The sequence below is a fragment of the Miniopterus schreibersii genome, assembly GCF_964146895.1.
Source record: "Miniopterus schreibersii genome assembly, chromosome: 14".
NCBI lineage: Eukaryota > Metazoa > Chordata > Mammalia > Chiroptera > Miniopteridae > Miniopterus > Miniopterus schreibersii.
Genome location: NC_138114.1, coordinates 48347016 through 48374463, shown reverse-complemented (window position 1 = coordinate 48374463; position 27448 = coordinate 48347016). Strand labels below are relative to the sequence as shown.

Sequence of the window (27448 nt, the reverse complement as noted above, 5' to 3'; positions counted from 1 at the left end):
TCTTCTGCCTCCTATTTGCTACTCTGGGTCTGTGTCCTGGTCCCTGGTCATCCTGCCTTGGCAATAACTTTCTCTCATTGTGGCACCACGAGTGACCTCCAGACCCAGCTTCTCTGCCCACAGCAAGGACAGAGCTGTATGAAGGTCACAGACAAGCAAACAGGAAGACAGACAACGGGACATCTTTCTGAAACCAGCAACACCCAGCCCATAGGCCTCAACTGATCACGCTCGGCTGCTGCACAGCTATTGTCTCCCATTCAGAGCGCTCATCTTACGATGAGGAAGACAGGGAGAGGACGCTGTGAAATAGGATCGGAAGGACTCCCTTAAATGGCCATTTATTTAAAAAATCTAGTCAATAAGTAGCTAGATTTTAAGGAAGAGCAGCTATGCTGTCATCCTCAGAGATTCCCAGAAAATCTAGGCTTCCCAGAATTCTGGCCTGTTTGACATAAACAAATCAAGGAAATGGTTTACTCGTGGAGCCTTCATTATTTCTCTGGCAGATGCTAGAAAAACTAGCAAACCAGCGCTTGTGCCTGACTTACGGTTGCTTTTCCCTGGCGCTCCTGCGGTCAGCATGTAACAGAATCTCCAGGAAATGGCACATATTCGCTTGATTTCAATTAGTTTTCCTCACACAGCCCTCTGCCTCTTCAGCCGGCTCAGGAAACAGGACTTTCAGTGCTGTTTAAGCTGCTTGACTTCCGAGATAAGCGCTGAACTCCTACCTGGCCCTCACTCGGGGAGATTGGGTCCTTTGTGTCTTATCAGTTTACCTGCTGGTATTTACTTAACACTATTTGTGATGAGCTCTCACTTTTTTTTTTTTTTGGTCTATTTGAATTCGGACTTGATAAAATTTATCTTTATTTTCTGATTAACACAATTCTACCTTTATGACCTGGAGACAAATTTTTTTTTTTTTTGAATAGGCTAGTCTACATACAAACCTCGGAATTGAGCAGTACCCGCTCTGGGATAAGACTTTTAAGCTGGCACAGTCCCTATTAGGCTTTTTGAACTTTTAACAAGAGGATGCACTGCCAATCTCTCTGTCAACATTTCCCTGCACCGCAAATTGCTCATGCATTAGAAATCCTCTAGAAATGACATAAAAAAGGCTATGAAGCAAATGTATTCTTGTAGTGCAGGGCTGCAAGTCAGGGTAATTTCAGAACACGCCACATATGCCGAAAAGATGGCAGATGCAAGAATTGGATTTAACCTAGATGATAACCCAATTTTCTCCACAGTGCTGTAACTCAATAACTCTTTAATGGCCTCTTAGATAAACAGATGGATGTCATCAAAAGGCTCAGGATGATAAATCTGATTGGTGTCTGAATAATTTGCAGCGCTTTATCCCCAAAACAAGTAGCAAGAGGGAAATGGGAGGACCCACCCGTCAGCCCCAGCACGGTGGCTTGAATTATTTGATCAGGAACAGTTGTATTTTCCCAGTGGCATACTATTGAAAACGGCCAGAATGGCAAGTCCAGGAAGCGCAGGACATCTTTCTAATTAGGACTCTTCTTTTGAAGATTATACTGCTTAGTGTAGCTGTGTGTATTCTCATCGAGTTGACTCAGTTTATTTCCATACGGATTTCCAAATATTCAATTAAAGCTCTTTGGAAGACGACGACTTTCAATTATCCACGGTGGCCCAGAGTTTGTAGACTCTCCAGCCCATGGCCCGATTTCTGCTGGTCAAGCAGTTCCTGGTTCTTTGAGCGATTCCTTTACTTGAACACTTTTCCACTTAGCTCACTTGTCTACCAGGACCCTTCAATGGAATTAGATTGCGAAGGGTTCCTTGTAGGAAGTTCAATGAATATATGAAGAGTCTGACTAAGCTTTTCTGGGGCTAGAACTGTCAAATTCCGCACACACACTGATAACCTCAGTGAGATTTGTCTAGAAGGATCTGGCAGAAGAGGTATGGCGAAGAAAAAAAAAAGTTCTGAAAGGAAATATGCCTTTTGTGGTCATTGCCACTGTTATGTATGGCTTGTGAGATTATGGGGGAAGTCTGTGGTTTTTCAGTATTAATTTAGGAAATTCCTTGTCTTAGACAAAATAGAGGCTTAGATTTTTTAAAAAAATGTCTGATGTATAAAAAACTTTTCAGGGACAGAACCAGAATATTCTTGGGAATGTAGCTGGAAAAAGTTTTCCTTCTACCCACAGAGTCCCAGCAATTGCTTTAAAATATTTTTATTATCTAACATTAGTTCATTGGTTGAAGTTAATTCTTACTTGAAATAATAAATGTAGGAGATTCTTATATGGCACTTATTATGGGCCTGAGAGCTAACAAATAAGTTCCTAGTACTTTACATTTATTAACCCATTTACTCTTCATGACAATTCTAAAGCAAAAAAAAAAAAAAAGATTATTATCCTCAATTTACAGAAGAGAAATCTAAGGCACAGAGGAACCTGCCCAAGATCACACAGCTATTAAGTGGCAGAGCTAGGAATGAAAACTCGGGCAGTCTGGCTCGAGTCTATGCCCTTAGCCATTTTAATGTTTTACGGCCTTTCATAAAGGCTTGATTGATGTATATAGATATGCATGATCTTATCCGCAATCAAGGAGAGACGGTTTGGATAAGGCCCCACTGACCATGGGGACAGTGATCTCTGCTTTGAAACCTGGTTACTCAGTTTGCAGGTTGGGGCGCTCAGGGAACACTCCATCAGGGGCAGTCCCAGATAAACGGTGCTTCCCTAAAAGCTTTTAGGATGCAGGTGGGGCGTAGATAATAAAGTGCACACTACCGAGTGCACAAGATATATTTGGGAAACTTTAGTTCCAGCTTCTTCCTATGCCAGTGGGTGGCCTGGTGTTCATTTCAGGTGACATCTACGGCCCTCTCCCTCCCAGGTCCTCCCTGAGGCTTCTGGTTTGCTGCATGCAGGGGCCTTGCTAAGTCAATTCCAATTAATCCTTCGATTGTGGATTCTCGATGTCTCCCTACGTCTCATGGGGATTTTCATTAGGAAACGGACATGCCTCCAATTTACTACAGTGGCTTTCATGACATTCAAAATGCCTCAGTTGGCTGAATATGAATTGGTAAAGTTTTCCTGAAAAGCACCTTAACAATATGTATTGAAAACTTTAAAAAGCTGCATAACTACCAGTCTCAGAAGTTGTATTATACCCTCAGGAAGTAATCAGAGATGTAGACATAAGTTTTACATGAGAATCTTGATCACAGCATTATTTACAAAACACACACACACACACACACACACACACACAAGATGAAGACGAAGAAGCCTGGAAACAACATAAATAACCGAGAAGAGGAGCCTAATTAAGAAGTTTATGATACATCCATAAAAAGCAATATTATGCAGTCATTAAAATTATGTTTCTGAAGAATTTTTAATGACACAGAAATACTCATTATATAACGTTCAGTGGAAAAAGCAGAATACAGAACTTCATAAAAAAGAAAAAAATGATGCCACGTATGCAAAAAGAGAAAAACCTAAATATGTCTAAAGTCCTGAGAGGACATCTGCCTTTTGTTGGTTATCGTTGAGCTGCAAGATTTTGGTTTCTCTTTTCCAAATTTTCTAAAATGAAAAGACATTACTTTTATAATCAGAAAACCAACCAATGAAACATAAATACCCATGAGCTACGGGAGGGAGGCCTGGCAGATGCTGGGTGTGGTGGTGGTGGCAGGAGGCGGGTGGGCGTGGGCAGCCGAAGAGAAATGAGGCCTCTTCTTCCAGAAGACACAGCTCAACCCCCCTGCACCCTCCACCCTCAGTCCTCGGCGCCTGTGTGCTCAGTGAGCACTCACATGTACACACATATGCAGACACTCGATTACCAATCTCACAGAGCTCCTTCCCACAAAAAATTGGGGATTCCCGGCTACCACAAATATAAACACAGTCAAATCATCTCAATGCATATTTTTAAGCAGATTACTCTGAAGTCTGACACTGATAATGGTCCCCCAGTGGGGCCTTCAATACTTTAGGCTAAAACTAAGCTGGAGTGTTCTTTTCCATACACTTCCATAGGTTTCTGTAACGTATCATAGGTTGTAACACTCATTTTTTTTTTTTGTACTAAACACCCAGTTCCTGTGCACCTTCTGGCTTCCATTTAGTGGACAGCAGTAGCTGAGAATCGTGGCTTGAGGCCAGAACAGAGGATCCTGGTAACACTGGGAGGAGTCCACGTACTAAAGCCACCAATCAAAGGAGTAGAGATTTGCCACCATGTACATCCAAAGGAACATACTGGGGGCTTTGGAAGCAAGTCAAGTGAGGAAGCCAGAACTGAATCTGGACAATGTCTGCGTGGTATGGAACAAATTGGGGGGGGGGGGGTTGGAAAGCCTGGGGTCACGTGCTGGTTCTGCCGATGATCAGCTGCATGACCTTGGGCAAAATGCATGCCCCCTTCAGGGCTTCTGGTTTTGTATGTGCAAAAGAAGGGCAAGAATATATGGATGCACTCATCGACTCATTCACTCGCTCATCCAGCGGGGTGCCGCGTCCGCCTGGCAGTGTGCTGGACACGAGGACAGGGTGGTAAAGACAGAGGGTGCCTGCCTGCACCGAGCTCGCTGTCTAGTGACGGTGGTGGACAGAGAAGTGACGCTTAGTGCAGTGAGTGGGGGCCACTGGGGACCCCAGCAGGGCAGATCTAACAGAGAAGTGGCCAGATTGCAGCGGGCTGGGGGTAAATGCAGATGGTGGTGACAGACACTGTACGTGAAGCCTGGCTGGGGAGAAGTGGGAGCAGAATAAAGGCACAGGGGCTGGAGTGAGTTCAAGTCCACTGGGCCTCTTCATTCTGAGCTACTCCTCGTGTCGCTCAAGTCCGTCCAGTTAATGTCCCAAGGTAGCAGCCTCGAGGGGGCAGCGGCCAGTTCAGTGCATAAGCTCCTGGATGTCTGTGTGAAAATTCATCACGTGGCTGGATGTGTGTGTGGGGGGAAGCAGAGGGATCGACCAAAATAGAAAAAAAAAGAGAAAAACCTCATGGACACAGGCAAGTGTGATAATTGCTGGGCGGGGAGGTGAGAAAGAAGGTGAAGGAAGGTACAGGGGGGATAAATGGTGATGGATGGAGGTATGACTTGGAAGCAAGTCAAGTGAACACACAATACAGTGTACAGATGATGTGTTGTAGAATCGTGCACCTGAAACCTGTATGATTTTGTTAACCACTGTCACCCCAATACATTCAATTAAAAGGAAAAAAGAAACGAAACAAAAAGTCAATCACACCGTAGCCACATTTTAAACACTAAAAGGAAATTAAGATCTGAAAATTATTATGGTGAGAATCTACGTTGGTCTCAATCTGCGGATATATTATTTAAAAATATGAGCTGCACAAGTCGGGGGACCGAACAAGATGCACTCCAGCTGTCTGATCCTGTTAGGCTGATGACACTAAGGCTGGGAGAGAGGAAAGGGACAGCTCGGGGAGCAAAATGCATTCCAGGAACTCCGAGCAGGCTGCCGCTTCCAGTCAGCGGGCTTTGACCTAGGTCCTACCAGCCTTTTGCTGCTGAGGATGCTGCAAATAAATGGAAGTTTCCTCTGACCACATGACATCAGAGAGCTGCTAATGCTCAAGCAGTTAGCAGCTTGAAATTCCTAGATGTGTTACCAAGATGGCATTAAGGCCAACAAGTGACAATGGGGAATTCTGTTGTTTGAGAAAATGTAAAAGTGGAACTGCATTTTATAGAACAGCTGACACTGGCACATAGAATTTCTGGTAATCCTTACATTACCAGCTTAACACTAATAATTTTTATAAAAGACAAATATGTTTCAATTTACTTTTTATTCTTTTATGTTTTTATTGATTTTAGAGAGAGGAAGAGAGAGGGAGAGAGAGAAACATCAATGATGAAAGTCATTGATCGGCTGCCTCCTGCACGCCCCCTGCTGGGGATCGAACCCAAATCCGGGGCATGTGCCCTGACTGGGAATCGAACCGCGATCTCTTGGATCCTAGGTTAATGCTCAACTGCTGAGCCATGCTGGCCAGGCTGTTTTTAATTTTTTTAAGGATTTTTATTTTTACTGTGTGATAACTGAGGGGTTTCTGTAAGGCAGTTACATTAATCTTCGTGGTCAGAATTCAGAGTTACTGGGGTAGAGGTTTGGATTTATTTTTTCATTAGTGTTTTATCGATCGGACCAATTAGAGCAAGGCTGAGATTTCCAGGATTTTCTGAAACTGGCATCTGTGCCTGTCTTAAGCTGCCGGGGACACACACGATGTAAATTTACCAATCACAAGACGGGGGGGGGGGGGGGGGGGGGCGGATGTGCAGCAGCAGCAGCGAGGCCTTGGGTTTGGAGCCAGAGTGTTTTGGGACAAACGATAAAATAATGTTTGATCTCACAATCACTCTCTAAAATCCCTCTTGCTTTCTTTTTTCAAACCACAAAATAGAGCAAATTAAATGTAAGCTTAACATATCTCGTTTAAGTGCCTTTCTCTCCTTCTAAGTTTTCTGAGCTGTATTTAATACTTCCTGCCAGGGAAACTCTGAAGTATGGGGATTACAGGCATAAGCTTCAGTCAGGGGAAAAACAACAACAACTGGATTGAAACCCTGATTCTTCCAGTTATTAGCTCTATAAACTATTGGCAAGTTTTTGAAGCTCGATTTTCTTAACTTGTAAAGTACAAATAGTAGTCTCTAACTTAGAAGACTATTACACAACTAAATGAGCAAATATAAGAAAGTAAATTAATATAGCAACTTGCGTATAGTAAATACCCAATAAATGGCAGGGGATTTTTGTTTTTGTTTTGCTGTGTGTGTGTGTGTGTGTGTGTGTGTACGCACGCGCATGTGTGTTTGCTCATTTTGGACATTTACACAGCTTACTACTGCATATATTTTCTAAACTGAGAAAAATCCATAATAGAAGTGACATTTGCATTAGGCATCCCACCCATTATAGCTGTTCAGTGCATGTCCATTTCAACATAATTTATTTTTATTCTTTATTTTTTTGTATTATTTATTTATTTCACAGAGAGAGGAAAGGAAGGGAGAGAGAAACATCAATGATAAGAGTCATTGATGGGCTGCCTCCTGCACGCCCCCTACTGGGGATCGAGCCCGCAACCAGGAATTGAACCACAACCTCCTGGTTCATAGGTCAAAGCTCAACCACTGAGCCACACCTGGCTGGGCTCAACATAATTTAAGGGTATTTTTAATAGAAAGAGTTTCTCAGTCTCATCATGATCTTGAGATGCTTATTGCAAAATTTTTCAAAATTTTCACAAAAAATATGGCAATACATTATAAGTACAAACGATTCAGTAAATGTATGCCATCTTGTTTTAAGCTTTTGTTAATTTAGCTCCTCACACTGCATTAGAAGCTCAACACTTTCTGCTTTACTCATCAAAAGATGGAAGGCAGAATTCAAGAAAAAGTCCACAAAATACTTAACAGTTGATATTTTACGAATAAGGTGTTCTAATGGGCAAAACAGAGATGAACGTGTAGTTCAAGAATCAAGGGAAACATTCAAGAGGCTCGCGTGGGGCATTCAGAAGATTTACTCATTTCAACGTCTCTATTAAGTGGCCGGGTGGCCTGGCAGATGGGCCTCGGAGACCTCGGCAAGCGGGCAGCTTGGCACACAGATCACACAGACCTGCTTCTAAAATCGGCTCTACAACTTGCTTGCTCTCAAATCTTTGCTAGTAAAATATTTTTGGCAAGTAAAATGACCTTCCTGAAGCTTGAGGGTTTTTTTAGCTGTAAAACAGGGGTAATTTCCCCCATGGGTTGTTGTAGTAAAATTAAGTGGTGTACTACACATACATATAGAGCACAGGGACAGCAGGTGTCCACGGCAGATGCTCTACCCTATGCTGCTATTTAGTGATAGTAAGTTAAGAATTAGAGTCTTACTTATATGTTAACCTATCACATACTAAAAGCCAGATAGATCTTCACCCGATTTGGAGGCTATTTGGGGATGGCTGGACTTAATATAAAACTACGTGGAACGTACGAGATTCACTTTGGAAATTCTGAGGAAGAGCTTCAACGACTGTGACAGTCATTTTTTAAGGAGCTGAAACCCAGGCGCAAGAAGTCATGGGGTTGCTGATCAGGAGGCTCATGGACAGAGAAAAGGGTGAGTTCAAAACCCACACCCCAAACTGAACATCACAAGGACAGATACTCCGAATCGCAAGATGAGGTCTGTGATTAGCTGCTTTTCCTCCGGGCAACTCTGTGTAGCATTTTCTAGGTGCGAGGCAGCAATACTCCGATAACCATTCTCCCAAGAAAGACAGGAGAGGCCAGGAAGCAGTCATGACAATGCCAACTCCGACCACGTCTTCTGTGCCCTCTCCCAGAGTTCAGTGTGCTGGCCCGTTCTCTCACCAGTTCCTCCTTCACTAGGTCCCACATAGGACATTTTTAGAGGTTTAGAACTAGAGAAATCTGTGTCCCCGATGTTCAAAAGGTGTGTGTGTGTGTGTGTGTGTGTGTGTGTGTGTGTGTGAACTCACATGTACAGGAACCCTCAACATGTATCATCTATTCTCAATCCATTGTCCCCCTTGTGAAAGCCCTAAGGAACACAGTCGAAGTATATTGTTTATATTCTAGGTTATAGTGAGAATAGTTAAATAGAGACACACATACCCACAAAAATTCCAGGTTAAGCAAGCGTTTGTGGGCTGACCCAGGAACCATATAAGCAGGCAAATATAATTTCTCAGAAAAAATAGAGAATGAACCTATAGATGAACTTTTGGACTATGGCCCATTTGCAGAAGAGGCCTGAGAAATACTTTCTAGAAACTTTTTACTTTGAAATAAGTTTAGACTTGCAGGAAAGTTATGAAGGAGTACAGAGCTCTCATGTGCCCTTCCTCCAGCTTCCCCCAATGGTAATACTTTATGTAATCACAGTCTTAATTGTCAAAACCAGGAGATGAACAGTGGCAGAATACTACTGAGAAATCTACAGACATCATTTGAATTTCAGCAGTTTTCCCACTAACGTTTTCTTTCTGGTCCAGGGTTTATTTCAGGACCTCACTGCATGAGATGTCGCTGGTCTGCAGTCGGTGATCATTTCTGTCTTGCCTGTCTTTCATGATCTGACACTTTTGTAGACTGCTCCTTAGTTTGGATCTGCCTGAACTTTTGTTAATCATTAATTACACTGATGTTATGCATTTAACAGGAACAACACAGAAGTGATGTTTTGGTCTTAGTGCAACATATCAGGGGGTATATGATTTCTATATGTTTTATTACTACTGATATTAACTTTGATCATTTGGATAAGGTCATATCTGCTGTACTTTTCTACTGTAAACTTACGTTTCCCTTCGTAATAATCAATGTCTGTGGAAGATGCTTTGAGGCTATGTGATTCTGCTGTTGTACATTATATGGTCTCCCATGACTTTTAGGTTCCATCAGTGGATCTTGCCAGAAAACTACAAATGTGCTCTTTGTCTATTGGTGTTTTTCTCTTCTGTTATTCTTTGTATGTTCATTAACTAGAATTAAACTGTGAGGGACAGCTGCCCCTTTCCCCCCCATTTATTTACTTATTTTCAATTATATATCTATGTTAGTATTGCACATTAATTTATCCTTTGACTTATAATCTAATAGTATACTTATTTCATTGTTCAAGTTGTCCAAGCTGTGGCAACTGGGTGCTCCTTCAGCTGGGCTCCTGTGTCTTTTCAACATGTCTTCATCATTTTTGGAACAATTCCTTTCTGGAACCATAAGGTGTCCCAGACTCAACTTGCATCTTCCCTTCCTACCCTTGGTGTCAACCATTTCTCCAAGAAGCCCTGGTTTCTTGTACTGCAGAATGGTGTTGAGAAACCAGGTTATGGGTGCTGAGTGTGTTCATTGCTAGGGAGGTCTCACCGCTTCCGGCTCCCCTCAGTGGACACAGCGAAGAAACACATATACGAATGCGAACCCACACACACACATCTGTATTTCTATATGCATCTACCTGCATGTGATTGAGTTCATACTGACCCCTCTAATCCAATCCAATCCAATCCAATCCAATCCAATCCAATCCAACCCAATCCAATCCAATATCAGAGTTTATTCTACCCTTCTCACTTTCCTCATATGTATCCTTTTATTTGTCTGACAGTGAAAAACCTTTCGTTACGCACAATGTATTTACTTCTTGGTTCAATCCTGGCGTAGACATGTACCAACTATGGAGCACAACGTTCCCATGTGGTTCTTTCTGCCCTTAGCCTTAGTCAAAACACGATTTCCCAAAGTAAATTAGATTGCTCTTTTCCTTCCTTCCTTCCTCAGTGTAGCTATGTCCTTCACTTGTAATACATTTAGCTTCATTTTTTATGGGTTGTATAACATTTGGGTTCCCTGCATCCAGATTTATGTATTTGCTTACTGGGCATGTGAAACATTAGCATGTTACTAAGAGTCAGGGGTCCAGGGCAAGGTATACTCACTCCTGCGACTCCCTCCCTATTATTTCCCCATCTTTATACTGAATTTCTATTCCATCTCCTGGAGGAAGCCAATCTCAGAGTTCCTGCTTTATCTTGCTTAGAACCTTCTGCAAAATTGAGACGATTTCTGTATGCTTTCCTCCTTTCTCCACTGAAGGACAGCATACTCTAGATCAGCCGTTTTCGACCGATGTGCCGCGAGGATGTTTAAAACAGGCAGCACATGCCTGACTACTTAGTCAGGGGCACTGACCTCTTTTCCCTTAGGTTGTAAAATTTAAAAAATGACAACAGCCAGCACAACAAAAGCTACCCGCTGTGAATGCATCAAGATTATACCTATTTTTTTTTTTGGTCAGATCAGCAAAAAATATACTTTTGGTGTGCTGCAGAATTTTAGTACTGAGTTTATGTGCCATGAGAGGAAAAAGGTTGAAAATCGCTGCTCTAGATATTCCTTTGCACCTTCCGTTTGTCACTTAATATATCCTGGAAATAACTTCATATCATTTCACAGAGATCTCCCGCATTCTTTTTTTTTTACACATGGACTGTACTCCATTTGTGGCTGTGCCGTGAATTATTTCACTACTTTCCTATGGTCATTTACAGGTTCCAATACGGTGCCATTATAAACAATGCTGAGCAGAATAGCCAACGCCTCCGTGCTTTCATATTGCTGGAGGCAGTTTTTAGAATGTAGTCCTGGAAGTGGACTGCTAGGTCCGAAGATGGCAAGCGCAGTTTTGTCAGGTATTGCCAAATGCCCCTCCAACAAGGCTGCACCAGCCCACATTCTCACCAGCAACGTGCTGTCCTACTTTTTAATTTTCACCAGCCCAACAGGTGAAGAAATCGTAGGTGAGAAATGACATCTCAGTATTGTTTCAATTTGCATTTCTTGGAAATACTTTAATTGCAAATGGAGAAAGAAAATTGAGGGGAAGTGCCTATGGGCAGCCAAGAGCTGCACAAAGAACTAAAGTGGAACTTAGGAGCATCCTGACAAGACTATAAGTCACCTAAGAAGCCTAGGAAAAGACGATGCTAAAGTGTTGGGGACAGGGGAAAACATTAACGGGGAGGCTGAAGCGACCCACCAGAGATATAAAGGGGAACAGAACATAATCTGTACCGCACTAAGCATAAGATAGGCTTAGAAAGATTGACTTGTTTTTACACGCAAGAGGAAAGGCTACTAACAAATAACGCTTAAAATAGAGAGGCCCCAGGTGTTTGAAAAATCTCAGCCTTAAAGAAGAGCGGTGACCTAGGAACCCGCAACAAAGGACATAGAAGCCATATAGCTGAGCAGGAATCAGAGGCGGTGCCCTAGCCTGTTTTGCTCAGTGGTTAGAGCATCGGGCCTTGGCCTTGAAGGCTCCTGGGTTCGACTCTGGCCTGCCACGCCATCCATCGTGAGCCCTGAGGATGTCTCTTCGGGTGAACCTCAGCCTCATCTGTGAAACAAAGGGGCAGAACGACCTCTAGTGTCCTTTTCTGTCCCATGGTTCTTGAGCCAGTGACATCTGGGGAGGTTGAAGAGCATTCAGAGTCACACGGTGGCCCAGCTGGAAGACGCAGGCGCTACCCAAGGACGGGAGGGCTGAACTACAGGCTGGGAGGCGATTCCGAAGCTGCCTTCTGCCACATGACGGGTTATATTACAAGGAGCACAGCAGCCGCTCTCTGTTTCTGGAGAGATGAGAAGGGAACTGGGATCAAACTGCAGTGAAGGCTGTTAAATAACAGAATGAATGAGTCCTGGAAGTGACGGGCCTGCCTTTTGGGAAAGTCTTTAGAAACAGTCCGTCTGACCCCGCTGATCCCGGACAGGGTCCCCGGCTGTGGTCGCACGCAGCTGGATGAGCCAGATGTCACTCTGTGCCCTCCCACCTGCGCGTCCCTGCAGTTGCACAATCCTGGGCACACGCAGAGTGAAACCGAATCATCCCATTTATACGCTTTATGTGTCTATTAATATGGACAGCGGTTTCCTTTCCGTTTCACTAGCGAAGTTTTGAATACAAATGTGCCTCGGCCTCTCCCCATTACAGCTCGGCATGCAGAGCTAATTGCCACACTGAACACTTACGGAGTCATACTTCATCATGATGGGGCGCAAGAGGAGGCAGATGGCGCAGTCCTGTGATTGATTTGACGATCCTGGCCTGGCTTGTTGAGTAAATGGGACTGAATGTATGGTCACTATGTCCAGACTTTTCGGGCCTTCATGGTTCAGTTCGAATCATGTCAGACAACAGGTTCAGGGGGCAAGAATCCGCTTATTCCTCCAAGGCTTCTGAACGATGGTCCCTGGGACCAGGTAGTGCTCCCCAAGCCACCCCCTTGGCGTCCTGAGGACCAGTTTCCTGTCTCTTAAGGAAGCGGGCGAGCTCCTTCCTAAGTTTCACCAGTGCTTTATCCCTGTGACGTTGGATATGGGTGCTGGCCCAACGTGCACGGGTTATGTTTATTTGCATATAATAAGGTGGGCAAAAGGGGGTAAATGACTCACTTTTCAGAGGGCCACTAAGTCTTCCCCTAAAAGCCCTTGAAAAAAATCACTCTGGCTTTTGGGAGTGAATCAACGTCACCGCTGTAAATTAGAACTGCACCACCACTCCTCGCGGGCTTGCTCCTCTCAGGGCCTTTCATTAAGATGAAGGGACATTCGAACTCAAAACCGTCTTGGACAGGCACTGGGCACCATTTTACAGTGAACGGGAGGGTCTGAGATTCAATCTGCTGTCAGTGGAACATCGAATTTTCACTGCAACTAGAACATACTCCCGCTGGATTTGCCGAAGGACACGGTTCCCAGAAAACTGTGTGAGAAGGAGGAATTCCCAGGGCCCTTGACCTACATTTCCTAGCATCTCTGTCGGGTGCTGGTCAGGAGACATACTTTCTCACGTTACTTCCCTTCTTGGATCCAGGGGGTTAGTTCCTTCTGCCGGCGATTTCAGGGCCCCGGCAGCAGAGGCGTGCAGCGCTGCCTTCCGGTAGCAAGTGGATCGTCATTATTTTCTTTCTCTGATTAGCTTTTGCGACCTGGCAGAATAACGTTGCAGGACAGATCCAGAGACCTTGGTTCTAGTTCCCGATCAGCTACAACTGCGTTCGCCTTGGACAAGTCTCTCCCTACCTCTGGCTCTCTAGGTTTCTCTTTTGCCAAGTGTGGATGGAACTAGAAGATTTCTCAGGCCACTTCTAAAGCACCAAAACTTCTAAAATTCTCTGACATTCCGGATTACCCGTCCATCCTTGTTAAATGCAGGAGGTAGGCTTCTGCTAAATTCCTCTAAAGCTATGGAAAACGGGACTGTTTAATTCACGGCCAGTTAAAAGTAAAATGCCTTCCTAAGTGGCAATTTTATACACAGACCTTGGAGGCAGCCATCCTAAGAAATGCTGGGCTGGGGTTGGGGGATTTAGCCTGAGCATTTTACTCACACTTACAAGATTCTTATTTTGTTATTCTGTTGCTTTAAAGGCAGCTTACCTCTTCCAAACAAGTCTTGATTTCCCCCTTTGTGAGTTGATTACCTGAGGTGCTAGTTCTTTCCTATTTTTCCTTCTGACCTCAGTAGGTATCTACCAGGCAACTCTAGAAATACCTGAAAGGGTGGCAGGTGGGAAGAAGCGAAAGCAAAGAACCATGTGTTCTTTCTGTGCTGGTGGTGTCACTTTTCATGCCCGCAAATTCTGACTTTTTATGTGAGAGGCTTTCTAACTGCTCTACCTGGAAAGGACCTGAGTTAACTTTCTGAGCATTTCACTCACTTCCGCAGCATGTTAATTAGTTGTGTTCACTGGTCTTCAGATTTTCAATTTTCTTAATCCATTTTTTGTCTTTGTTTTCTTTAGGAGGCAGCCCATTTCCCTCCATGAACGATGGCACCGAGATACATTTTTAAATGTCAGATGAGAGGACAATGGCTATGTCACTTCACAGTGACACTGGCTGGGAAAAGGGAAAGCTTGTGTTATCACAAAAAGCACATGGCTAATGGTCTCTGACCATTACCCTAAAAAAACTCCCCCTCCTCAAAAAATAAAATAAAGAATTGGAAAGAGCACTACGGTGTGAGATTTTTCCGGTTTTAAATCCTGCTGCCGTCCCTCGTTTACTGTGTGGCTGTGTGTGCAAGTTATAAAACTCCCTGAGCTCATTTTCCACCCTCGCGAAAGGAAAGTGGGAAGTGGAAGAACAGCAACCAGCATAAACCAGGCCCCAGCAATGAGCATAAACCAGGCCCCAGCAACCAGCATAAACCAGGCCCCAGCAACCAGCATAAACCAGGCCCCAGCAACCAGCATAAACCAGGCCCACAGCAACCAGCATAAACCAGGCCCCAGCAACCAGCATAAACCAGGCCCCAGCAACCAGCATAAATCAGGCCCCAGCAACCAGCATAAACCAGGCCCCAGCAACGAGCATAAACCAGGCCCCAGCAACCAGCATAAACCAGGCCCACAGCAACCAGCATAAACCAGGCCCCAGCGACCAGCATAAGCCAGGCCCCAGCGACCAGCATAAACCGGGTCCACAACAAACGGCGTGTGTTGATGACAACAGCGACAGCAATCGATCCTTTCCATTTGCCAGATAGTTTGTCAGTTTACCTGTCCTGAGTATGACTAAGACATGGACATTTGTGTCATGGTTCACTAACGTTCTGATTTTCCATGAACCTTAAATCTCTGCTAAGAAGTTTTAATAGATCATTTCACCAAAGGTACAGTGTGGGGCTTGATTTCAGTCCGGGAGACACGTAGCTTGAGTCCTACATGAATGACAAAAACATAAGATCCAATGTATATGGGAGACACTGAAAGAAAGAGTTTCGTGGGAGAGGAGGTGGCATTTGAACGGGTCTTTGCAAACAGGCCGCTGAGAGGCAGAGGGCGTTTCCCATACAAGGAACCCCGGGGGAGAGGAGCGGGCCCGCAGCGCTGGCAGTGGTAACAGGAGGGCGAGAGGAAAAGTGACTTTATACCTCACGAGTGGCAAATCCGTACCATATGTGTTCACTTTTATATGGGATCTAAGGAACACACAAGACAGAAGCAGACGCACAGATACAGAGAGCAGACTGGTGGCTGCCAGAGGGGAGGAGGGCTGGGCGGCCCGGTGGAAAACCTAAAGGGACTGACAAGTCCAGATCGGCAGTTACAAAGCAGTCCTGGGAGGTAGAGCACAGCACAGGGAATACAGTCAGTAACACTGCTCTTAATAACTCTGGAGGGGCCAGGGGGGTGCTGCAAATATAGGGGGAACACTTCGTAAAGTATATGACTGTCTAACCACTGTGCTGGACACCTGAAACTAACACAAAATAATAATGAACGTAAACAGTAATTGAAAATAAATAAATAGAGTAGCAAATCCAGACTGAGATGCGGTTGTCCCACAGGTGAGAGGAGTTGGCTGCTGAAAGCCCCCTAGGTGAGCATCCGCCTAGGACAGGGCAGGCTCCGCAGCGAGAAGGCGGAGCAGGAGACGCCGGCCGGGGACCACACCTCGGGGATGCCCCTGTGCCAGAGGGCAGAGCACGCAGGCCAGGAACGGAGGCGAGGGGCTCGCTACCCATGATCTCTACGCACGTTTTAAGTAGGTACCTGCGGGAGACTAAGGCACCGAACACCAGAAGAGTGGAAGTTTCCGGAAGGTGGGGACTGTTCCACAGTCAAACACGAAGGACATGGTGGTAAATGTGGACCCGGAAAGAGGGCATTTTAATGACTCTGTTTATCACTTTGTTGTTACTATAGAAAGATACTCTGCTTGGCAATTGTTCATCAGCTTTATGTCACCTCCCTCGTGGCAGAGTCCTCTCTGCCCAGAGCACTTAAAATAATCTGTAATTATGGGTTTATTTGCATGATGATTTGTTTCATGTTTATCTCCACAAGGGCTGTAAACCCTTTCGTCTAAAGGAACAAACTCTGTAGGTGGACTGCTGTCTGTCTATCCAGTGCCTGGCAGTCCAGCAGACACTCTTAAATATTTCTTGAATGAATAAAGGTAACAAGTGAAGATTCACGGTAACCGTGATTTGGAGAGAAGATAAAATTATTTCCTCCTGTTGATTCTAGGCCTTTTAAATCAGGGTTGTTTCTGATGTGTGTTTCTGACACAGAGTCACTGACAATAATCTCATACATTTGTTCTTACCTGTGTTGCTCCCTGGGCTCTCTGCCTAACTTTGTACTTTATTTTGCCCTGAACTGCCCCCTTTTCCGTCTTCTTTGCGAAGACACCTATGGATTTGAGGTTAAAAAGCAACTACAGTGCCAGAGTTTAGAATGAAGTTTCGATACGATGCAGCAGTTTCATTTCTTGTTCCAGCCACTTCTCGCACGGAGAATGCAAGAGCAGACCAACGGGTGTGTTTCCACAGTGTGGAGAGACAGTGGCAGAGTTCCCCTTCTTGCCCCCTTAAGCCAGAGGCCCAGCAGAACACTCCAGGTCCTTCCTCTTTGATCGTCCATATGAAGGTTTTTCAGGAATAGGACACCTGGAGTAGCACAGAGATGAGGGAGAGTCTCACAGGCGGAGCAGCCAGGTGGCCCCGGGTTCGAATTCTGACTGACTCACTCACTCGTTGTATGGGCCCCGGACAAGTCATTTCATCCCACTTGAGTTTCAGTTCTACTTTTCAACTGTAAAACTGGGATAGTAATAGTTACTGTGCAGAGTCACTGAGGGTTAAACCAATGAATGTAATTAAAGCGCCTGTATGTATACACGGATATAAAGCATACAGTATGTGTATATAAGGCTCAGATGTATACGAAGCATATAATGCATATAAAATATATAATGAATGTATATAAAGCTCAGGATTTCTAGTTCTCCCTCCCACCCCTTTTCATTTACTTAAACCAAAGTTCTCTTTTTTTCGGTCACCATTACCCAGGACACTGTGGGCAGACTATCGTTTTAAACATTATACAATATTTCCAGATTTTTCAAAATCATCTCTTTATCCTGCCAAAACTTCTCAGCCTAAAGTACAAAACTGTCAAAACCTTAGGCTTTCCAGCAGTCTCCTCTTTGGTAATGTTAGAGCCGATCAAGCGCGAGGCGAGGCGAGGGCAGAATCCCCCTCTTAGCTGAAGCACGCCGCTCCTTTTGACAGTGGACATTTGGGCCACTGCAAAAAGTTAATCTGCTTCTTACTAGCGCGAATCCATCAACTACAAAATCCATAACCCTTCATCACAAAATGACAGCGATCATTATGCGTTTCAACCGATGCTTTTGAAGAGCTCTATTTAGTTCGTCCACCTTTCATCTTGACGTGACTCTAGAGCTCCTGGGGCCCCGGCTGTCCAAGGTGAGCGGGGACGTGCTGGGCTGTTCGGTGCCGCGCAGCAGAGCAGCGACTTGATGTGGCGTTTGCGTGGGGACGTGAGTTTCTCAGCCACTTTGAGGTCAGAAGAGAAAGTGACCGCCCAGTGTCCATGTGTCAACAGCAGAAACCCCGCGTTAACCCAAGAGAGCCCGGCGCGGTGCGCAGGGGCTGCACGCAGGGAATCCAGCAGGCCGCAGGCGGATGGGGTGGGGGAGCGGGGACCCTACTTAGCCCAGCCCCGGGAATGCCAAGAAGCCCCGTGATAACCTTTGCATTTAATCTTCTGAGCCACCTAGAGGGAGAATTGCTCCCAAACACCTAAATTAATTACATTAAAAAACAACAAAAAAGGATTAGTGTGCGGGTAACCTGAAGGGTGCATCTGCAGTCTCTCTTTTGACCTCTGCAAAGATGAGCGCCACGGAAGGGACCTCACACGTGTTAGGCGGGCACCTAAAGGGCTGTGTCTGATTGTTACTCAGTATTGACTGAAATCCTTCCCGGGCTCCAAAGGCAATGCCAGACTTTGAATTTAAAAAAATTTCCTAGCTGCTCCTGAAAAGAGATGAGCAAAATCAGCACCTGACTGTTTCCAAATCACTATTTTGTTAGTGGTGGGTGAAAGCAGTTTCTGGAAGAAGACCCCCACCCCTGGGTGCTCCTGACTTCTCCGGGTCCGCAGACCCCTCCTCCTGAGTGCGCGTGTCCGCGGTAATGAGGGGCGCATTACGAAAAGCATCACTCGACATTTCGGAAGCCACATTTCCGAATAGAGCCTGATGAAAATTTTTGAGGTTGTGCAAAGTACTGCAAGAGGACCTTTAATCTAATAATTAATGCTAATTAATCACTGAACAGATCTGCTAGCATTTGGAGACGTAAACAGCCCAGGAGGCAGGAGAAGACGCCGGCCTCACGGTGGGGATGGGCTCAGGAGCCTGCCCACCAGGCCCCCTGGCCTCTCCCCCGGCACCAGCGCTGCAGGGGGCTCGTCGGCACCTCGGGCTCCCAGGGGAGCGATGCGGGAGACGGCGGCTGAATTCTAGTCACTGGCTCGCTGCTGTTCACTGAGGCTCAGGGATGGGCGTGGGCGCTCAAGGTCCTGTTTCACAGGTGTCCTCTCACCACCGTCAAGAGCATTTCTAGACTGATTTCTATGTGTAGGGCCCTGCGATAAGCACAGGCACACGGGTGGGAAATTTTCATTGGCTGTGTACACACCAAATATCATGACGAAGAGGGAAAAAAATAAGTGGGTTTGTATACTGGTGTCAGAGTTTGCCTTGTTTAGGGAAAACCTACATGTGAACAACAGAAAATGCCTCTCTATAGATGCTGTCTTCCCCCCCCCCAATAAAGTTAAGAGTTTTTTTATTTTACTGTTTCCTATAAAACATTTCATATACCAAAGTGGAAAGAATTTTACAATGGACACCAGTATTCCCACCACCTAGATTCTACCATTAACATTAACTTTACTTGCTTTGTGACATCTGTCCACCTACCCATCCTACTAACCACCCATCAATATATGTTCTTGATGTATTTCAAAGTTGACCGCAGACAGCAGATAATCACGTATTTTGAAAAAGTAAAACCAAAGAGCCTTCCTGCTCCTATAAGGATAGCTAGAAATGAATGTATTTGTTTTTTAAAACAATAAACAAGCTCATTCTGAATTATGTGCACAGATATTCAACACAGTTCAATCTACAGGCACTATGTAAAGTATGGTAAGTTAGCTCAAGGTTTTAAATACTTGTATCAACCCTGTGGGCATTTTCAGTACTCATCCCAATGTTTGGTTTTGTGAAGACATAGCTGTGGATTATAGAGAAATAAGCTTTCTGCTTATTTCAGGAAAAATTACCTGGAATGTTAGCAGTAAGTATTTACTGTTTTGCTCCATACTCTAGTATTTCCCAATCATTCTTTGAGTGCAGAACTATGAAGATTTCCATGCCTCAATTCCTTATTTATAAAGTGAGCTTTATAACACAGCCTTGGCATGAGGATTAAGTGTGAAAAACAGGAAAACACTTTGCAAAGCCCTGTGCATATCTAAGTAGCATTATCGTTAGTAATCATGACGCATCCGTCATAAAACAAAGCCGGGGGAACGGGCCACACTGCTGCTTGGCTCTTTCAAATCAGTCACAGAGATTCCAAAGGTTAAAGGGACGGACTATTGGCAGATGCCTCCACTCTGCCCATCAGTACGTCATCCTGTCAAGGACCTAGAAGAACGTCGGTGTCTATCACACTGACTTGTTTTCATTAGTGAAGTGTTTGCCTTGGAAACCGTCCCGGCCTTAAAACAATACTTCCATTAGCTGGGCACAGTGCGATAATTATCCATCTCATCTGACCGGTGCCCAGCTATTCTCCTGCATCCCATTCACATGGTGGTTCCAAAGGAGAGGGGGGCGCTCACTCGGGGTGGGAGAAGGGGCAGAGGATGGTGATTTCTTTGAATAAACACCAACAGATGAACTGGGGAGAAATTCACGCATCAGAAATGGCAAGTCCGGTACCCCAAATGACAAGTCTGAAGGTAATGGAAAAACCTGTCTCCCTACGGGAAACATTCCCTTTTGAGAGTATCTTAGGCTTATATAAGGTATAAAGTAGCTTCTGGTGTCTGGTTGGGCACAAATCAAGAAAGATCAAGGTCAAAGATAACTAGGAAACCAAGGACAGACCAAACGTGCGGGGAGGTGAGGCCACCATCAATTCCCGTTGCCGAGAACCTGCCAGATCTCTGGCACTTAATTTGATGCTTAAGGAGGAACTGAACAGAAAGGTAGATTTGAAAGCACCCTTACCCTCAGAAAGCACCCACTTCACTAAGAGGTCTTTAGAGAAAACAATTAGGAGGAAGGAAAATTAGAAACCGTAAGCAGATGGAATCGGATGTGTGATAAGAGAGAAATGAGCACGGCTCATGACCTAATCACACGCTTTCTCAGCACCGAGAACGCCTGCGATGCGGGCGACCCAGCAGTGAGACGACCTCTAGGAGGATACACGTGGATAGTCACCCCACGATTCAAAGTACGCTTTTCACGCAGGAAGAGGGGGATCGGAGGAAAAGGCCCCTGTGCCTACCGGCAGGAGAGGCCTCCCCGGCCCTTGACCCCCACCCGACTGGTGCTGACAGCAAGAACAGACCTTTTATTTTTTAAATCCTCATGTGAGGACACGCTTAGAGAGAGGAAGAGGGAGAGAGAGACAGAGAGAGAGAAACATCGATCGGTTGCCTTCCAAAAGCACCCCGACGGAGGACCAAACCCACGACCCAGGTATGTGCCCTGACCGGGATTCGAACCGGCAACCTTTTGGGGCCCAGGACAGTGCTCGACCGAGCCACGCTGGCTGGGCAGGAACATACCTCCATCATACTGATATGGCTGCATCACGCTATCATCCTCGGATGCTGCTAAAACATCCCAAACATGCAAGTAAGCTCCCTAATTCGGTTCCATATTTATAAAGCAAACCCCTACCCATATTTATAATTTGGCATCCTAAGTGACGCACTTACCAGGAGAAAAGAAACTGCCCCAAAGGGTCCAGAACTTGTTTGCCCTGCTGGTGAGACTTCTCATTGCAATTACGACAGCAAACTGGGGGTTGAGGGGTGAGCACACATATGTGTGTATATTATATACGAACAGACCCATACTCAACATGTATTTCTAAGAGAACCGCTGGAAAATCTGAATGTACAGCTGTGCAGATATCTAGATATTTGGGTGAAAGTTGGTAGCCGAATAAAATTTTTCCATACTCTAAGTCAGAACCATGTAGATGTTTTCACTGTGCCGCCTGGTGGTCTTGTTTTCTTCTGCCCAGTCAACGGGTTTGGCTTAACTGCCGACGGCCCGCCCTCCGCCTTACCTGACTGCCCAGGGGGCGGGGCGCCTGAGGATCCTCGCGGGAGGCAGAGGAACACGGTCAGGACGGCGGCTCTGTTCCCAGCACACGGTTCAACGGCTATGGGCCTGGGCGCCCCCTGAAAGAGAAAACTCACTTTCAATCGCACAATTGACACGACACCGCTATTTTACTTTCTCCTGGCTGTGCATCAGTCAGCGAAACTGGACACTCCCAGGGCTTGGGGACACACCCTGTAAAAATTTTAAATAGTTTAATTAAATATTTTATGGTAGCAATATCTTTTTTTTTGTAGTGGTGGTCATTAACATTTCAAAGACATTATTCTTGGGGAGTTATATATTGGTACACATTTTTGCAATTCTTGAAAAGTATTCTTTGCTTTGTTCTATTTTTACCTTTTTGTCTTTAAGAGGCTTTTTTTTTTTTTTTTGAGAAGTTTTAGGTTCTCAGCAAAATTGAGAGGGGGTGCAGAGATTTTCCATAGACCTGCGGCCCCCATGCACTCAGAGCCTCTCACCAGAGTGGTACATTGTTCCAGCGGATGAGCCTGCACTGGCACATCGCAACCACCCAGGGTCCACAACCTCCGTTAGGGTTCACTCTTGGTGGTTTGGACAAATGTACTGACATGTACCCACATTACAGCATCATGCAGAAGAGTTTCACTGCCCCCAAAATCCTCCGTGCTCGGCCTATGCATCCCAGCCCACTCGCTGCATCCCTGGGAACTACCGATCCTTTCACTGTCTCCATAGTTTCGACATCTTTTTAGGGTAGAGATGGTGGTTTTGGCTTTTTCACTCACAAAACTGCAGGTGAGACATGGTCGACGTATCAAAGCCATATCTATGCAAAATTAAGTAGAAGAAAACATACCACTGCTTTAATTACTAAAACAAATGGTTAGTATTTTCCACTGATGACGCCTGAACTTTTCAGAAGACAGACAGACATGTGTGGTCATTCACCTAGAATATTTTAGGACACTACCATTTCCAGAAAGTTTAATGAAGCATTAAAGATAAAATATGTCCCCTTTCATGTAAAACTTAAGACCGAAATTTCTGGTGACAATGGTTTTATGTGGTTATAAAGAATTTCTCCTTTATGGCAACATAAATCTCATGCTTTAAAATTATCCCCATGCACATGCATTTTGGGAGTTTTCCATCGAAAGGTGAAAGTGGCCATTGTGCTAGAAGGGCATAAAAATCCTCCAAGAAAACGCTGGAAGCCAGGCAGCTATACTTGTATCAAGTTACATGATTTACGGTGTTACACTTTAAAGCTTACGTTTAATTTAACAGACTTATTCTCGAAAATGTTAAGTCAAAATCAGCATAAGTACACAGACCTCCTCCAATGATGTAAATATTTAGAGAATAGGCTTGTCATATTCTGAGGCTAAAAGAAAAAGACTGCGAATTTTTTGAGCCCTGTTTCAAGGCCATTGAAATTTATTCTAATTTAATGAATGTAAAGTATATGTAAAGGTCAATTGGTTAAAATATACTAAGAGAAAATAAAATAAATTCAGATTTAAATGATGGTGATATATTAGAAATACCCAAATCCCCTTTAATATACCTAAAGAAGAGCCTATCACTTCTATCATCAGGCAAGGTTTTCTTTGCCGTCTGGCTTTTAAGCTCTCAATGCGACGATAACTGGCAGTATCCAAATTCTCCAAAGTCATGCTAAAATAATGGATTATTTAGGATTACAACTAAATAAAACAAACAGGCAAAAAAAAAAAAGTTGAGAAACAGTGGTTGTTGGCTTAGGGGATTTAGAAATAAACAATTTGAGAGCACATGGGTGGATCCTGTTGTGAGGCTACCTCCTGCTGTTTCTAAGGTTTGAAACATTAAATGCTGATGCCCAAAGCACCAACTGAAAACAAATATTAGTAAAAAAAAATAACTGTAAATTTCAGGTGGAAAATGACTTAATTATTTAATGCTTTAAGCTTCTTAGATGCGGCAACAGATGCATACAGTGTAGTGAGATACCCTGACCATGCAAAAGGAATTAGGCTTGAATAAGAATCTATCTTCCTAAAATAAAATGATGCTCTCACTCTTAATTCCCCGATGAGTGTGCAGAAACCTTCAGACATTTCTTTATATTGATGAGCCATACAAAAGGAGGTTATCATTCTATTTGAAAATCAAATTGGCTTACAAGCTTGTCTATTTTTGGCTCTAAAATGTTCATAGAAGGATAATAGCAAAAAATATGAATTATTCATTATATTTAAAATATCAGTGACTAGCACAGCTCTTTGACACTTCTGGCAGGAATTCTCATAATTAAGAAAATTATTTCCAAAGACTCTGTGGCAAAGCTCACTTTCAATAAAGATTTTTAAATAAAAAAGGGAAAAAACCTCCACGTTATGTCATCTGAATTTTGCAACAGAAAACAGCAAAACCCCGCGAATGATACCTCTGATACCTTGAGGTTTGTCAGTTGTTGCGTGATAAATACATAACCATGAATCACACTCATTCCACGATGACATAACGTGTTTACTGAAGAGTGCGGTTTATCACGCATTTTCCACGGCTGCCTCTGGAAGAGATAAGGCCTTGGGTTTGCCCACAGCACTCAGCAACTGTGATTTACTTCTAGGCATTTTCTTACTTGTATGGCAGGAAGCCGGAGTTGGGCCCGCCAGGAAACATCACTGACAGTTATGTAATTAGCAGTCATTGTTTATAAAGTGGGCAGCACTTTCACAAAATTTACAGAAGATTCATTTTATTCACTCTACTGTGTGTTGTTTTTTTTCCCCTCACCCGAGGATATTTTTTCCATTAAGTTTTAGACAGAGTGGAAGGGAGGGATGGGAGTGGGGGGGGGTGGAGAAAGAGAGAGAGGGAGGAACATCTATGTGAGACAGACACATCAAGGGTGCGTGCCCTTGACCAGAAATGGAACCAGGGACCCTCCGATGTACAGGCTGATGCTCTACCCACTTAGGGCCACTCTACTGCTTTTGAACTATTGTACTTATATTTTCAAGTTCCTGTTTTGAGGGGTAACGATTCTATGTTAAACCCTTTCCAGTTTTCAGCCATTAATGACAAGCAAGTTACTGGAGAATTCTGGAATCCTAAGGACTTTCGAGATGGCGGTTCTTGAAATTCTCACTGACATGTCTGTAAGCGAGGCCACCACCCGACCTATCCTGGGAACCTGCTGCTACAAGAATCGCCGGGTGTTGGAAGAGGCGGCCGGCGCCGCTGGCTACCTGCCTGCACCTCCCCCACCGGCCCTGGCAGGGTGCGGGTGCGAGCAAGGCACTCACCTCTAGGAATCACACTGGCGTTCACCCCTGGGCACCCTAAGCGCAGCAGCTGAGCATCGGACAGAATGATCTGATGTCCTTGGCAGAGTCATTGTAGCCTAAGCAGGGTTTAGTGCAATACTTTAGGACTCGACAGATAAAAAAGATGTTTCCTTTCTCCAAAATGTTCAGTCGTTCCAAAGTAGGGCCTGCAAACTCACATTCCCTCAAGGCCCAGGTGAGCAGCTCAGCCGTGGTTAACGCTTGTTCAGTGCCTTGTGCTATGCTCTGTGCTTGCCTGGATTTAATCCTACCCCGTGAGGCAGGGCCTACTGCCACTCTACCAGTGATGAAACTGAAGCTTGAAGATGGAAGGAGCAGAACTAAGGTTGCAGACCTACTAAGTGACGAAACCAGAATTCGGAACAATGAAGTCTCTCTCTTGAGCCTCATGTGCTTCATCACTGAGTAACTGTCTCTAATAGGCAAGAAAACTATCCTAGCTTATAGAATTAGACAATGAAAACCGATGGGCACTACAGTGAACAGGAAAGTATAAGATTTCTTTAAAAACATTAAATCTTTCTCTCTCTCTCTTTTTTTTTTGCTGCTGCTGAAAGACATGTCTATGGCCCAAAATGGTCTGAAGGCTGCCACTCTGTCACCTCTGTAAAATGGAGACTAAAATGACATTTCCGGGCTGCCAGGCTCCTGTGTCTACGCACTCATCAAACCTCATCTTTCATTCTGCGCAAGCTCCATATGTCAGTCAATCTCAGTGCTCACTACTTAACAGGGTTTCCAGAAAGCGCCTTCCTCGCTCATAATGCCCCTGCTGTCTAAGAGATCGTTCCTATAGGTCTTCAACTTTCCTAAAATCACACACTCTCACAGCCAACTCCCCCAGCCACCCCTCCCTGGTCGGAGGGACTTAGTCTCTCCCAATATAGTTCTTTCATTGGGCCTTCCCCGGCCCTCCTCATTTTCGGTCTGAATGGCATTTGGGCCAATGTCCTGCCTTCCCCCTGGAACATGCTGAGGGCAGGTGCAGCTTCTCACTCGTCCCTACTGCCCCTGTTCTCGCTTTCTGTCTTGAGATGCCCAGGCACGGTGCATGTGCGACCTTTCGTGAACGCAGGTCTCCCCAGCTTCTACTGTAGGCACTGCTGTCCATATAGGTCACTATTACCTTCCCGCTCCTCCAAGGAAGGTATCGTGTTGGATTCTTTTTTACTTTTCCTAGAACATCTACTAGAGTGCATTTTGCACATGGCAAGTGGATGAGTGAAAAAAGAATAAATTTAATTGTCACAGGGAGAGATAACTGATAGGCATGATTCAATTTTACCCAAATTACAGATATTAAAAGGATAGTAAAATACTGAAATCATTCGCTGACATATTATTTGCTAAAATATTAGCTAACATTTATTGAGTAGTTACTAGGTACCAAGTACTGTGCTAAGCATTTCACAGGCATTAGTGTGTTATTTTCTTTTGTATACAGATGAAGAAATTGAAATTCAGAGATATCAGGTAATATCCTCAGGGTAATACAGGTAGTGAGGTGCGGATCCAGGACTGGAACTTGGATCTGTGTGATTCTAGTATCTTGGTTCTTATCCACTATACACTACTGCTAAGAAGCATAGCTTAAGAAGACAAGGATTCTCTCGGCTTGGAAATTAATAGTAGGAACCAACGTAAGCTATCAATTATAAAAATGATATGCACAGACCTGCCCCATTTCTGACCAGGGTTCAGAACACTTGAGTTCTAGGGCCAGTTCTGCCACTGTTTGGTTGTACGGTCCTGGGTGTGTTATTAAGTCAATTTCCCCAACTGGAAAATGAAGAAGTAGGTTGGATGATTTTTAGGTCCCTTGAACATTCTGTGACTGTGATTTATGGACAACCTCCAGAATGTGTGACATACCAATATCTAATACTTTGTTTAAGTACAGTGAAAATTGAAATTTCCAGTCCTTAGTAATTTTTTTTCCTGTCCAGGTACTTTAAATGACACATCTAATTTTTAAAGCACATTAATATACCATATGATGAATATATCACATAAGACTAAACGGCCACCATCGCATGCCAAAAAAGCAATTAGAAAATTGAATTAAGGAATTAAGGATTAATGTGGCTATGTTATACCTGTCAGCAGTAATAAGTGTTTTGACAAGAACAGAATAAAGTCTGACAGTAGGCACAAATACTAATCTGATATATGAGTGAAATATTAAAAATGCAAACAACTGCACATTAATCACTCTAACATTTCCCTACTAAAACATTTTTAATGCTATTCTTATCAAAACCCATCTATAAATAAAAATGAGTCTTTTTCAACAGCTTGCACGACTTGGTAT

At 44.3% G+C, this 27448-nt stretch overlaps 1 protein-coding gene across 2 annotated transcripts in view; it reads right to left on the bottom strand.

Annotated features, from left to right (window-relative positions):
* Positions 1 to 27448, bottom strand: part of ATRNL1 (attractin like 1) — a gene marked incomplete at its 5' end in the record, with an annotated part of 352817 nt that overhangs the window by 58458 nt on the left and 266911 nt on the right. Inside the window, one exon of one of the 2 annotated variants that reach the window (XM_081158751.1) lies at positions 21783 to 21897. The exons of the other annotated variant lie outside the window; for it this stretch is intronic. Within the exon in view, the coding sequence (XP_081014877.1) occupies positions 21783 to 21897 (115 nt within the window). The remainder of the gene's footprint in view (positions 1 to 21782; positions 21898 to 27448) is intronic. 2 annotated transcript variants of the gene reach the window in all.